At 34.6% G+C, this 15,835-nt stretch overlaps 1 protein-coding gene across 1 annotated transcript; it reads right to left on the bottom strand.

Moving 5' to 3' along the window:
• Positions 1-5,044: 5,044 nt before the first annotated feature.
• LOC132729818 (cathepsin B-like) lies at positions 5,045-13,190 on the bottom strand. Its single transcript, XM_060715646.1, has 8 exons — positions 13,032-13,190; positions 11,600-11,727; positions 10,648-10,866; positions 8,894-9,018; positions 8,261-8,345; positions 7,686-7,838; positions 6,995-7,067; positions 5,045-5,332 (listed from the first exon to the last, which is right to left on the bottom strand). The coding sequence occupies exons 2-8, from the start codon at positions 11,723-11,725 to the stop codon at positions 5,124-5,126; spliced, it is 990 nt and encodes a 329-aa protein (XP_060571629.1). The 5' UTR covers positions 11,726-11,727; positions 13,032-13,190; the 3' UTR covers positions 5,045-5,123.
• Between the last annotated feature and the right edge of the window lie 2,645 nt (positions 13,191-15,835).

Raw genomic sequence — 15,835 nt, 5'->3', positions numbered from 1 at the left:
TATTCTTCCGATGTAAAACTATTACAGTCTTTGTCACTATCAATGTCACTATCAAGATGTGTAGAACTTATTGTGTAAGGTTTTATTATCACTTTGCGGCAAGTTTTTAAAGTCTCTGGTTGTCCAATTATAAGTAAATTGGTATTTCCCATTTGGTCTGCTTTAAAGTTAATTTCAATTATGTTCTTATTACTTTGTTAACTAATTCCATTGTTTTATGAATGAAATTACACAGAATAAATCACTGATTATTACTTATAGAACAAGTTCACAATATCTGTGCTTGGGTATGCTGTACTACAAAATTACGGTTACAGTAAAATCCAAATTAACGAGGGCATAGAGGTTTATTTATGGTTCGTTTTGGTCTATGGTGTATAGTTTGTGGTGATCTGGCGGTTACGGTGGTTGTTGAGATACAGGCTCTGGCAGCGAAGTTTGAACTTGCGGTTGTGTTGCCATTGGTGGTGGTTTCCAGATTGGTTTGAACAGAATCCGGCGGTGTGTTTCAGCAACAGTTTAATTACATCCTTATCTATATGAAGCTAAATTTCCTTGTCGTTTAAGTTTCCCACACCTTTGAAACGGTCTGAATATATGTCCACAATGTCCTGTGCTGTAGTGTGCATTTGTTTTATTTTCGACAAAATATTTGATTCAACAAAGTCTGGTAAGACAATAAAGATTCAGCATGTTGTACTATGTAAAATTCTGCGATTGTTATTTTGTTTTCCCTTGCAATTCCACAAACACACTTTTCTACAAAATTGATTGGTTTTGTATGCTTTCACTTTTGATTTTTCCATCTTTGGCCGTGAATTTAGTTTGTTTAATCCTTTAAATTCAAAGGTGTCCGGACTACTCATAAGGGGTTATGGCCCTTGAATAAAAAAGTGTTTATTGTGTGTTGCCAGATACACAAAAGCTTGTCCGGACAATTTCAGAAAAGAACACTGGTACAATTTCATCCAAACTTTACAGGAATGATCAGTATCAAGTCTAGTTGTGCATGTCATCGGCTTTTTATGGTTAAATGATTTTGTCGGAGTTATGGCCCTTTAATTTAATTATTTTTATTTTTAAAGATCGTTCGGACTACTCCTCTTTTATCACATATATGCAAATTCAATAAAACTTTACATGGTTGATTGGTAGGTCAAGTTCTTCCGCATAGCACATGGATTTTTCCCTTGAATGATTTTTGGCTTAGTTATGGCCCTTGAATGAAAAGGGTGTAAATTAAAGTTTGTCCGGACTACTCCTCTTATACCACTTAAGCAATTTCACTGGAACTTTACAGGATTGATTGGTAGGTCAAGTTCTTGTGCATAATACACAAGTTTTCAGCTTGAAAGAATTTTGGCTAAATTTATTGCCCTTGAATTAAAAATGGATTTTTAGCTCGACTAATCGATAAGAATAAGTAGAGCTATTGTAGTCACCCGAGCGTCGGCGTCCGCGTCCGCGTCGGCGTAACCACTTATGTTAAAGTTTTTGTAATAGTTTAAATATTTTCAAAGTCCATTGACATATGGCTTTGAAACTTTGCACACTTGTTCACCATCATTACCCCAACCTGTAAACAGGAGGAGGTAACTGTATCAAGCATTTTGACAGAATTATGCCCCTTTTTCGACTTAGAATTTACGTTAAAGTTTTTGTAATAGTTCAAATAATTTCAAAGTCCATTGACATATGGCTTTGAAACTTTGTACACTTGTTCATCATCATAACCCCAACCTGTAAACAGGAGGAGGTAACTCTATCAAGCATTTTGACAGAATTATGCCCCTTTTTCGACTGAGAATTTACGTTAAAGTTTTTGTAATAGTTCAAATATTTTCAAAGTCCATTGACATATGGCTTTTAAACTTTGCACACTTGTTCACCATCATAACCCCAACCTGTAAACAGGAGGAGGTAACTGTATCAAGCATTTTGACAGAATTATGCCCCTTTTTCGACTTAGAATTTACATTAAAGTTTTTGTAATAGTTCAAATATTTTCAAAGTCCATTGACATATGGCTTTGAAACTTTGCACACTTGTTCACCATCATTACCCCAACCTGTAAACAGGAGGAGGTAACTGTATCAAGCATTTTTTTTACAATCAAGCACTAAGAATAGTCGAGCGTTGCTGTCCTACCGACAGCTCTTGTTTTTTGTGTTGCCAGCTACACAGAAGTTTGTCTGGACTACTACTCCGAAACTTTAAGGAATGATCAATACCTTGTCTAGTTGTGCATCTCATCAACATTTTTCGATCCATTTATTTTTGTCAGAGTTTTGGTCCTTTAATGATTTTAACTTTAAAATTTGTTCTGACTACTCCTGTTATACCACTTATAAATGCAATTAAAATAAAACTTTACAGGATTGATCGGTAGCTCAAGTTCTTGTGAACACTGTGACATAAGTTTTTAGGTTGAATGATTTTTCGCTGAGTCATGAGGCGACACATGTGATCGTTGTCTGAGTTATGGTCCTTTCGTGAGTTTTTATAAAGTTTGTCTAGACTACTTTTCTTATATCACTTATGCAATTGTAATGAAACTTTACAGAATTGCTTTTTAGCTCAAGTTCTTGGGCATATTACACAGGTTTTCCCCTTGAATATTTTTTGGCCGAGTAATGGCCCTTTAATGATTTTTTTGTTTGTTGTCAGTTATTCAGCTTATCCGGAGACTTCTCGTCAGAAGTTACTGGTGCCCTTTTATCCAAACTTTACAGGAATGGTAAAAACTTTGTCTAGTTGTGCTTCTCGACAGCATTTTTGTTGTATTTAAAGCTTCAAGTCAAATCTTTTAACTTTAACCTTACTCTTCTACAGACCAATTCGTCATAGTAGTGGACATTTCACCTGGTGTGAATTTGGTTTGTCAGTTGTTATACATGTATAAATATTTGATTTTGGATTGGCAGTTGTGTTACACATCTATAAAGGTAATTTAGTCTTGAGAAGCCAATAATTAGAGGTGGGTTATAATGCATGAATTTGTAGAATCATTTTTATCCATATAAAAGCCTAAAAATAAAAGTCCTTTTTAAATTAGATTAACCACCATCTGTAGAATTAGGTTTGGGTAGAGAGCATGCCTGTACACATAATCTAATCTTTTATGTCCCTGCTCAAGTATTTGCCTCTAGATTTGCATTATATTAATGAACTTGGATGATAATTATCATTTCTATATGTGAATACATGCGTCTGTTCTCTATCATATACATGTACGTCTGTGACTGATAACCTAATAATAATGACATTGAATATTTGAGAGATAATTAAGTAGGTTACAAGCTACATGTGTGAGATAGGGCACATACGTTCCTGCCTTATCTTATGTCAGTGATAATAATAATGAGTTTAAATTTCATAGTCATAATGAACAAATACACTGTATAAATGTAAAGACAGACTAAAGTTTCATGTAAGTTGTACGCTTGTAAACTTTACAGCAATTATAATACCTGGCCATTCATGGTTGTACATTTGTACATGTATTGTAGAAGTAAAGAAAGTATAAGTTTGATAAAAAATGAAATGCTTGTGAACCTGGCCATTGGGTTACTATAAAAAACATCAATCTCTCTGGGAAGTCTTTCTCTCCACAATCTTAGGACAGCCGTGGTGTAATCGTGCTATAGATAATACACCATCTGTTCTGATTCCCATTCACAGTATAGATAATAACATTTGATTAAAACTTTTTTTGTCCAAATATTGGAGTCATACCAATAATGCCTTGTTAGTAGTACAAAACCTAAAATTAGATTATACTTCTATGTTATTTTACCTTGTATTTAATTCTTAAACTGTTGTAGTTAACTGGCAGAACCTTGCTTTGTTTTTCTTGTTTGGGTTTTATGGCACACCAACACAGTAGAGGTCATAATAATGGCAACTCATTGCCATGTAAAATATTAACAGCTTTACTGGGAGAGGATGACTTCATATGTCCCTGTGTGCATTAGTTCAGACACAGGTACCTCAGTAGAACCACTAATCTTCTAGAAGCTGCCATATAAAAGAAATTCAATGTCCCTGACAGGATTTGAACCAACAGTGGTAAGGGGCAAGCTAGTGGTTTGAAGTCATTGACCGTAAACACACAATACTTAAAATATTTTTTGTCTAAATTACCCATCAAATACATCTGCCAAAATATTTTTGGTTGATTAATTTATCCTGGGATATTTTAACCTGGTCCATGATGTCCTTTGGCTAAATTTTCTATGTACCACATTAGTCAGTCATACATATGGGTACAGTTATCTCACAGTTTCTAGATTTGGCATCTATGATTACGAAAGCTGGGCATATTGATAAAATTGCATGCAAAGCATTTACAGTATTTGCAAATTTAAAAATACACTTCTATTCTATCATTTTGATATCTAAATAAACAGACAACACTTCTGTGTAGTATAAAATTAGATTTATTTATTTTCAATACCTGATTTGCATGACACAAAAGGCAAAGACTTAAATTTGAGACAAAGAAAAATAATATCAGAAAAGTAAACCAATTAACAAAAATTGTAATATTAAAGTTATATCCAGATAGAATTTAAAAGATATAATTTATGGAAAAGAAGAAGAAAAAAATTACCAGAAAAATTTGAGAATAAAAAAAATCTTGTGCTAATTGACTTGTAATTATTGTTGGGTGAACTATTTACAAAAATCTCACAGAAATGCTTCTCAGTTTTATAGTTTGTTAAAGAAACTATAAAATATTGTTTGGTTATAGTGGTACAAATATAAGGCAATGTTTAAATACAATGTAAGGAAAAAAATTAATGTCATGGTTCGATGATTTTGGTGGAAACTAGCAAGCTAAATATCCATGACAACTTGTCAACAATTGTAAACCAATATATAAATGTATAAAAAATAGCTTAAATATTTACAGAATTATAATATAACTGAAAATCAATGCTAAATAATCAAACGTTCATATTTTTTAATATCTTTAAACAGTTTCAATTTTTCAATCATCCTCATTTCATGGAAAACCAGATGTTTGTGTAGTCTTTCTTAATACAAAAATATACAATGCTTTTTCTTTTAAAAAAATATACAATTTTCTGGAATGTTCGATTGTTTAATTTTATCACATTTTATTTGAGCTCCATCATTCCAGCGACAATGTTGGATTCAATGCCACACTCGTCTTGTCCTCGGAGGATCTTGAAGAAACCGCTATCTCCCCAGTCTGGGTTCCAGGAGTTGGCAACAAGCCAATATTCTTTACCGTCTTCATTACCCCAGCCGAGAAGTTTGATGGCATGACCCCCGAGTGGTCCACCGGACTTGTGTTCATATACACCTGTAATAAAACCATGATGTTATTTTGCATTAGATTTTTTTGTTTTCAAAGGGCAGGGAAATGACAATGCTGAATGTATTTCTACTTTAACCATATCTGTATTCAGTTCACCAATCTTAAATGATTTTACCTCCATTTTTCAGTATTTCAACAAGCCTAATTGGCATAAAAAAGCACTTAATGCATCATTATTTGTAGCTCTCCTAGTCCCAAACCCCTCTTAAGGGGTGTGGGATTAGCAGGGGTATTGTGCTATGACTTTCAGCTCTCCCCATACAACCTGCCATGTAATCTGGTCAATGTAATGGAAGTTAAAAATATAAGGGGAAATAGCTTAATCCTAAAACTACTGAATTCGTGTAATAGATTTTGCCCTAATTTGAAACAAGAGCCGCCCATTCATGTTAAGGGATTTTAATATTTAAATACACAATAATTGAGCTATCAACATCATAGAGGCTGCACTGACTGTACAGATGGGTATGCAGTGTAGTAATATCAGCTATTAGCTAGTTTATAAATATATACATATGAGCCGCGTCACGACAAAACCAACGTAATGCCTGCGCATCCTCGCAGTCTGATCAGGATCCACGCTGTTCGCTTACCAACTCTTTTACAAGTAGAGATACTGATAGCGAACAGCATGAATCCTGGTCAGACTGCGCGGATGCGTAGGCTGGTCTGGATCCATGCTGGTCGCAAACCCATTATGTTGGTTTTGTCATGATGCTGCTCATATTGTGCTTGCTCAGTAACATGTCTAGCCAGCATCTCCATGTTAGGGATAACAGGAGAATAAATTTACATCTTATATAGTATACATGTTTGTGTTATATCACTATTTTGTGAAGACTGCTTGATTATAACTCCCAATAACAAAACATGCAGGACTCTGTACTGGTGACTTAGTCAAATCATTCAGTTCCATCAGGGAAGGGCTAAACCACTTTTTTGTCCCAAAGTCAATAATTGTTCCCTGGATGGAGGTGGGGGAGGCAAGGGATCACAACAGGCTGGTGCATTGGTAAAACCATTTCAATTCATTGCCATGTAAAATATGACCAGATACTGTATAAGTGGATATGTCGAAAAAGTTAGCGAATTTAAAATTCCAGACATTTCGCATGAGGAATTATAAGCAAATTGTGCAAGGGTAGAATTTAAAAACAGGTTGGTTGATATTTATGCTAAAGGAAATTTTAGCTATTTTTTCAGTCCAATTAGCAAAAAAATTCGACCAATATTTTCCCGCCGTCTACCTAATTAAACCTTACTTTATACAGTATTGCTAAGGCCCTTAATTCTTGAAAAATCTATCATCCCTCACTTTCTTAATGACAAGGTAGAGGAAAAAGGACAAAACATTTATCCCCTTTTTCTTATATGAACGTTTTCAAAAAAACAATAGGGGGTTTTCCCACCAGCTGGACCCAAACCCAGCCTGCGCACCCCGCACAGTCTGATCAGGATCCATCTGTTTGTTTACCCAGTTAAATCTATTTGGGAATTTAAGAGTTGGTAAGGAACAGAAATGGTTTCCTGAAATCAGGACGGGCGGAAGGGTGAAAACCCTATGTGGTTTTGCCCTGCCCCGGCTCATATGTTTTTTTGAATTTAAAAAAAAAAACCAAAACAGTTAATGTATTTTAGAAATGTTACCTGATTTGTATGTTGGGAAGTCAGCGTACAGGGAAAAGGGCAGCCTTTTTACTGGTTTTTTGGTTTCTGATTTCTGTCAAAATTTTTCCCTTTTTACACCTGACCGAGACCCCTTTTTTTGTTTTGTAGGATAAAAAATTTTAAAAAAAATAAAATACATGATTTAACACTTTGGGAAAGGGCAAAAAAATTTAATTTCTTTTTTATTTTCTGACAAAATTTGCAAATCTATGCAGTTTTATCTGGATATGACCATTCATCATTTTTATAGAAAATTTCAACATATGTATTGACAGAATAACAAACAATGCAGAAAATGATCATTTGGCAATGTGCCAGCTGATCCTAGTCTGCACTTGTTGCATGTGGGTAGAATCTACTGTCACAGGCCTAGGTATCTGAAAAACAATGCTTTATTTGTTTTTTTAAAGATTTTAGAAAGATTAGATTGCCCTATATAACCCGAGTTGCTAGACAAAGTTTATATACATGTATTACAAACAACAACTTATATAATATTATACAGCCATATAACCTGTCAAGAATCTTCTTAATAAAGGAAAAGTCTTTCACTGGACCGAAAAAAGGAAATTTCTTCAACAGCTATGTATATAGTTTATATAAACATCCCAATTATCCAATGAAAAGTGATGTTACAGACATACAGTATAATAACCGCTGATATTCAAAGACAGTTACCATGGTGTTTGTCATCTTTAAAGGTGACATTGTAGCCATCTTCACAGCGTTTGGAACATCTTGGGGTTGGACCGTCACCCTTGCATGGGTCTAGTTTGCCAACAACATGATGATCACAGGCTTTAATTTCATATGGCAAACATCCCTGTAAACATAACCATCAATGATTAAATTAGGATGTATTTTCAAGCGTCTTGTTCAGACATGAGATTATATATTTCTTTGTACTAAGATTTAAAAATAAGTAAAATAATTGAAGATTCAAGCAATAATTTATATGTTACATGCCATAGAGGACTGATTTTGCAGTGTTTAGGAATATTTGTAACATGTAAAACCCAAACCAAAAAAAAAAAATAAATAAATAGATAAAAAAAATATGGAGAGGTCTTTTCCACTGTATTGCCAGTACATAATGAAAATACCAACATGGCATCTGCATGTAAGAGCATGTATACAGGTCTGCAAGTATATGGTTCTGTAATCCTTAATACCAAATATTGTTATATAATTATTAGTTTTTAATACTGAGATATTCTTGTGACATTTATAATACAATACACTGACCTGATGACTGTTGTAAGGACCTCCTGTGACAATACCATCACGTTTAAGATAATCCCAGGCACCTTCCAGGAAACCACCATTACATCTAGTAATACATAACAAAACAATCATGTAATAACATTGAAAAAATAATAATATTTTGAAAAACTGCATGTGTTGTTGTTGTTTAAACATCGTTTTTGTTGTTTTTTTTTTTGTAATATCATAAAGAAATTCTTAAAATATGATCCCATTCAGCCTGAAAAATGCTGTAAGTTCAATTTTTTAAAAGCTGTTTCTTTATGGTGTCCTTAAACAGTTTCAAAAAGACTGCTCACTTTTTTATTAAGATGCTTTGACAATTAGTATAGTTCAAGTGATTTAGTATTTTAGTATTTTGTATGGTAGTCAAAATACTACTTTGATAAAATTTCACTACCTTAATAACAAATTATTTAACTTTCAGCACTAATTTTTTCAGGGTAACATCTTTTAAAAAAATTATTTACAAAAATAATAAACCCCAATTTTTTTTTTTATTTCTTAAAAAGAAATTTTTGTTTTTTTTCCAGGGATATAGGGCCCTTTTTAAATTCTTAAAATTTAAAAAAAGTGAAAAAAATTACAATATTTTAAATAAAAATGGAGACTTACCCATTTCCCATGTTTTGCAACAAAAGGTGAGATCTTTTAAAACTGCCAAGGGGCGGGCCCTTCAAAACCCTTTCCCTTGTCTGGGTACACAACCTATCTGTGGCAGCCTCTACACAACCGAAAGCCTGTGAGTAAATCATTAAAATGTCTCAATAGATTACAATACTTCTAAATGAGCAACACTAACTGGGAGATAAACATCATGGTTGATGATGAGAGGTATTGTTTTAAAGAGGATAAATTCATTGTGAAGTCTTACTTTGGGGAAAAAAAATAACATTATTGTAAAGAGGTTGTTATTCTACAGAGGGCAGCTTTGTAGGGGTTACAAGACTGTTTGTTGTCTTCTTTTAAAGATTTCCAGTGAGAAGGAATTACAATTCCTTAAAATTTTAAACAGGCAAAAGAAGCAAAGTGTTTTTGGGTGTGTTTTTTTTGTATTTTTAGTGTCTAAATAAAGCACTTTTCCAAATTGACAAAAGCTGTAGAAAAATACAAAATTTACATTAGGAGTTGCCATGACCCCCCCCCGCCCCCCTCCACTCCAAAAAATCCCCAAAGATATGTTTGTAAAAATGTATGCCCCCTTCAAGCAGGCAATTAGTTCATGTGATAAGGTTATTATGCATGACTTCTGACCCCAGATGATCAAACAATTTAAAAAGGATTATCACGCGAGTATTCTACTTGGTTCATGACCTTTTAACTTTTTTACCCCTTGACCCAAACTCATAGGGGTCATCTGCTGTCACGGACTTAATGCATCATACAAGTTTGAAGTTACCTAGGCCTAAGTTTTTTAGTTAATTGATCGGAAACCGTTTTTACCTTTTACAAGCGTCAATGTGACCTTGACCTTTGACCCCTTGCCCAAAATCAAAAGGTCATCTGCTGGTCATGAACCAATCACCATACCAGTTTGAAGTTCCTAGATCTAAAGGTCTTAAGTTATTGATTGAAAGCATTTTTACCTCTTTAGTTATTAGGGGTCATTGCTGGTCATGATCGGAAACTGTTTTTCCTTACAAGGTCAATGTGACCTTGACCTTTGACCCCCCAAAATCAATAGGGGGTCATCTACTGATTTGAACCACCCCTTAACCCCAAATCAATAGGGGTCATCTGCTGGTCATAACCAATCCAAAATCAATAGGGGTCATCTACTGATCATGAACAATCACCATACCAAGTTTGAAGTTCCTAGGCCTTAAGGTTCTTTAGTTATTGATCGGAAAACCGTTTTTTGCCTACAAGGTCAATGTGACGCTTGACCTTTGACCCCTTGACCCCAAAATCAATAGGGGTCATCTACTGGACATGACCAATCACCATACCAAGTTTGAAGTTCCTAGGCCTAAGGGTTCTTTAGTTATCACTCGGAAACCATTTGGTCTACGGACCGACGGACCGACGGACCGACAGACCGACGGACCGACGGACCGACAAGTGCAAAGCAATATACCCCCTTTTCTTCGAAATGGGGGCATAATAAAAAAAATAATAATATATAAATAAAAAATATAAATAAAGACAGAACATATTTGTAAATATGAAAAAAAAAAATTAAAAAACTATGTTCTGTGTAGTAGTTACAGTGTTGAAATCTGTACTGTGTAGTTACAGTGTGGAAATCTATACTGTGTAGTTCAAATATGTAAATCTGTTATGTATACTAAGCTTGGAAAATTACACTGTACATAACACAACAGTTTGGAAAACCGTACAGTGACACACAAACAGTTTAAGGAATTTACCCAGCATGATCCACAAGCTCCCTGGTCACGGACTTCCTTCAATGAAGGGCAGTTTGGCCACTGAGTTCTGGCATCAAAAGTGTCAGGAAGATCTTTAGGGACTGTGATGTCCAATGCAGGTAGTTTCATGTGAGGTGGGGTTGGTTTAGCACCGCACAAGCTCTTGATGTAGTCCATCCTACCCTTGTATGGTACATTCTTGAAGTTATCTGTGGTTGCCTAAGATTACCAAACAATGTTTTTGATTAAAAGTACAAATGTTTATGAAACAATAATTTTTCAGCATTGCATTAAAGGGTAATACATGTATATAGGTACACTGTTGAACAATAGGTTTATACATGTAACTCAGGCATAGGCAGATCTTATAAACATATGGCCCAGATAATGGACACCCAAGATTATAGTGTTCTTTATTAACTGGATATAAAATTAAATTTTAACATAATACAAGTACAATTATCAATATCATATGATACTTATCTACATATTTTGTTTAAGTATATGTAAAGCTGTCATTAATTATATAATTTAGTATACACTTGTAGTTTTATCTATAACTTAATGTAAACATTAACATTGTTCTATTTAATCAAGTTTTTACAATAGATAAACTCAAAGGTTATCTCGATAGTTTTGCTATTACTTAACAAATTTATACACATGTACATTGTCTTGTTTGTGTTCTATATTTCCAAAATCTGGATTCATTCAATGTACACCTGCTGAATTTTTGCAATGGGTTTGTCTGACAGCTTCTATTTTCTTTATTTATTAATCAATTTTAGAGGATATGAAGATAACAAATTAAGTAAGTCAGCCAATAGCAAAGAGCCTAGTTAGACTGCACAGGTGCACATGCAGGCCTGTCTGCCTTTATACTGGCGGCAAAGTTTAATGACTTTTTGTTCTAACGAGCTAATGGTAAGCCAAGTATATCTAATTCCTGTACCTTCCATGAGACATCATCACGACTGTTGTGATAGTTCACGAATGCCTCGCTGAAGTAATCATCATGGAAGTCAAACCTGTAGCCACAAGCTGCACCAACCAACAACAGTACCACTAGACCCTTCATGCCTGCAATAATAATGTAGAAATAGGATTTAATGTTTAATTTTACATTTATACAATGTCAGTCACATTATATCCACTTTTCTTCTGATAAAACTTAACTTTCAGAATTCTGTTCTAACAAATTGTCCTTGTACATTGTATTATTTGTCAAATTGAGAAAAAAATCATTCAAAGTTATAAACTGAAAATTTCTATATAATGAAACAAAATGCAAGAAATAATTTTTAAGTGGTTAACTGCAAATTCTTAAAATTCCCTTTAATAGTACTAATATAATGTAATCATTGTAATGACACTTTTAAATAATGTAAGATATTTTACATTACAGTAACTTTTCAACCAGATATTTATCATTTACTTTTGACCTCTAGTAATTTAGCAATTGAAATCTTGTTGCATGTGACTTTACAACTCTGATTCATACATATGTGACTTTGATAGTACATTATTGGTTGAAAAATGATGGACAACAATTGAATTAAGGAAATTTAGTAACTTCACTATATAAAGTCAATGACTAACAAGTTTCTTTGGGTAAATTTTGAAGAAGATAGAAAAAAAATATCTATACAGTACATACATGTAAAAGTATAAGGAAATAAAATACAGGTCTAATTATTAATGTAACAATAGGAAGTGAAACCATGCATCTATAGATATATATAAATTTGTCATTCTTTGTACATGTATTTTTCTCACTATGTGTAGGGTCTTTTAAGAATTAAAACCTGTTGTATGTTGCTAATTTAGTATAACATTTTTTTGTTTATTCATATTATAGTTAAACAAATTATACTCAAGGCATTATGTGTTGTCAGTCAGTATCTCCTTCCAAAACTAAAGTACATGTATCTCAGATTGAATCTGATATTGATACACATTTCTATGGTACTGTAAAGTGGATATTAAGCACATCAAATTGGCTAGTCCAAATTATTTCACTTTGTGTTGGGATATTGTGCTATTTTACTAATTACTGGCCAATATATGGCTCAGATTGCCAATAAAAATTTAGTTTTGACACGTCAAAATATTTTGACACAACAGTAACAAAACTAATTAGATTACGGCAATATTTTTCCCAACGAAACTTTCAGATTTTATGCTGTGATTTTAAATCAGATAATCTTCTCAATACTCTTAACATGATTATTTTAATTGGTGCACCAGAAAAAGAAAGAAAATTATATAGTTCCGGGTCTACATGTAGTATGAATTCTTTCAAACACACAGACAAAAAAGTTTAAAAAAGAGTGCCAGAGTGGAAAATATAGGAAAGGGTTAAATAAAACATGAATAAAACTTACTGAACTGAGTGAGATCACAACACAAAGTGATAAGATATTGTTCAAATCGTCATATAAAAAGCTTTGAAATCACGAGTTACACTGTACCTGTCACATGAGATGTCACATGACAGTCACGTGTGTGATTCGTTTACAATACGGCCATATGGTGTATTCTGGTGTACTATATTAATACGTACATTTGACCTGCAAATTATCATATCAGAAAGATATAAATACATTTAAACTCTCTGAATATTTATATATATTATATAATATATTAATTAAATAGGCGCTGGATAGGAAATCAATCGTAATTCTTCGGCTATCCTTCATAAGTTTTATCGAAAGTGCTTGAATAGTTAATTTAAAGTGTTCTTTATGATTAATGTACAGTACGGGAGATTATTTTATTATGACTTATTGTCAAATATTTATGTGGCGGCGTGGCTGCGTGGTTAACGCGTCGGACTATAGTAATCTACTGAAGGATTTCTAGCTGTCACCTCGGGTTCAAACGTTGTTTCCGTGAGCAAGAAACTTTACACTCATTCCTTAGTACTGCTTGGTTCCATAAACGTATTCGACAGTAATCGAACTAAAAAAATTGGTATACACTAAATATATGTATTTCTTTGACATAAAAACAAAACTTTATGTACACGCGTGCGCTTTAATAATGTTTACTGGTTTCCTAGCAGATTCCGTCCCTTAGCAGTTTTCCGGCCGTTTATCATTTTCGTCCAGTACAGTCTATTTTTACCAGTAAGGCATCCACATTACTTCATCAATCACAGAGACATTTGTTTTCTATGCTAAACAGCATTTAAAATGGTACAACGATTTACATGTTTTGAAGTTTTGCCTGTTATCTAAAGTTACATAACATAAGAGAACTTGCGACTTTCAAAAAAAAAGCAACACGTACCTGGGGAATTCTAGTTTGAATATCCATGCACACTAACTAAGACCCCATTTTAGGAAAATCAGTTCTTCAGAAAATATTTTTGCAGACAACATGGAAAAGCAGGTTGGGAAGTTCTGTTTGTCTGATAAAACCATCTTAACAGTGCTTTAGGGTACTGAATTATATTCAAAATAAAAAAGGTCCGGAAAACTGCTATGAATTTTTGAATAAAGGTGAAAAAAGGTGTTACATTACAGGCATATATTCAAATTAAAAAGTAAAATGAAAGTGCAACATTAAACACATGGCAATGCTGGACAGGTACCTAACTTTGTCCTGTCAAAGTTTTGTACCCCTCCGTAGACTGATTTTTATTTTATTTGTTAAAAAGTGCGATTTCTGGCCGGAAGCTGCTAGGAAACCAGTAACTATGCAAAAATGTTGATTAAGTGACATCCAACTCGTCATGCATTCGGGTCAAATATTTGATTTATATTCTACTTCCTCGGCAAGTCCGTAGTCTGGCCCTTTTGTTCAGTTGGTCAAGTCCAATCACTTGTGCTGTAAGACGTAGTCTGGTCATTTTGTTCAGTTGGTCAGGTCCAATCACTTGTGCTGTAAGATTGTAGTCTGGCCATTTTGTTCAGTTGGTCAGGTCCAATCAATTGTACTGTAAGGCTGTAGTCTGGCTCTTTTGTTCAGTTGGTCAAGTCCAATCACTTGTGCTGTAAGACGTAGTCTGGCCATTTTGTTCAGTTGGTCAAGTCCAATCACTTGTACTGTAAGGCTGTAGTCTGGCCATTTTGTTCAGTTGGTCAAGTCCAATCAATTGTACTGTAAGGCTGTAGTCTGGCTCTTTTGTTCAGTTGGTCAGGTCCAATCACTTGTGCTGTAAGATTGTAGTCTGGCCATTTTGTTCAGTTGGTCAGGTCCAATCAATTGTACTGTTAGGCTGTGGTCTGGCTCTTTTGTTCAGTTGGTCAGGTCCAATCACTTGTGCTGTAAGGCTGTAGTCTGGCCATTTTGTTCAGTTGGTCAAGTCCAATCAATTGTACTGTAAGGCTGTAGTCTGGCCATTTTGTTCAGTTGGTCAGGTCCAATCACTTGTACTGTAAGGCTGTAGTCTGGCCATTTTGTTCAGTTGGTCAGGTCCAATCAATTGTGCTGTAAGGCTGTAGTCTGGCCTTTTGTTCAGTTGGTCAGGTCCAATCACTTGTGCTGTAAGGCTGTAGTCTGGCCATTTTGTTCAGTTGGTCAAGTCCAATCACTTGTGCTGTAAGGCTGTAGTCTGGCCCTTTTGTTCAGTTGGTCAGGTCCAATCACTTGTGCTGTAAGGCTGTAGTCTGGCCATTTTGTTCAGTTGGTCAAGTCCAATCACTTGTGCTGTAAGGCTGTAGTCTGGCCATTTTGTTCAGTTGGTCAAGTCCAATCACTTGTGCTGTAAGGCTGTAGTCTGGCCATTTTGTTCAAGGCTGTTGGTCAAGTCCAATCACTTGTACTGTAAGGCTGTAGTCTGGCTCTTTTGTTCAGTTCAAGTCCAATCACTTGTGCTGTAGGCTGTAGTCTGGCAAGTTGGTCAGGTCCAATCAATTGTGCTGTAAGGCTGTAGTCTGGCCTTTTTGTTCAGTTGGTCAGGTCCAATCAATTGTGCTGTAAGGCTGTAGTCTGGCTCTTTTGTTCAGTTGGTCAGGTCCAATCACTTGTGCTGTTAAGGCTGTAGTCTGGCCATTTTGTTCAGTTGGTCAGGTCCAATCACTTGCTACTGTTAGGCTGTAGTCTGGCCATTTTGTTCAGTTGGTCAAGTCCAATCACTTGTGCTGTTAGGCTGTAAACTGGCCATTTTGTTCAGTTGGTCAGGTCCAATCACTTGTGCTGTATAAGGCTGTAGTCTGGCTCTTTTGTTCAGTTGGTCAAGTCC

Source organism: Ruditapes philippinarum, unplaced genomic scaffold (genome assembly GCF_026571515.1).
Source record: "Ruditapes philippinarum isolate M1 unplaced genomic scaffold, ASM2657151v2 ctg26_1_1_1_1, whole genome shotgun sequence".
Taxonomy (NCBI): domain Eukaryota; kingdom Metazoa; phylum Mollusca; class Bivalvia; order Venerida; family Veneridae; genus Ruditapes; species Ruditapes philippinarum.
The sequence above is the reverse complement of the archived record's forward strand: the minus strand, read 5'-3'. Positions and strand labels throughout refer to the sequence as shown.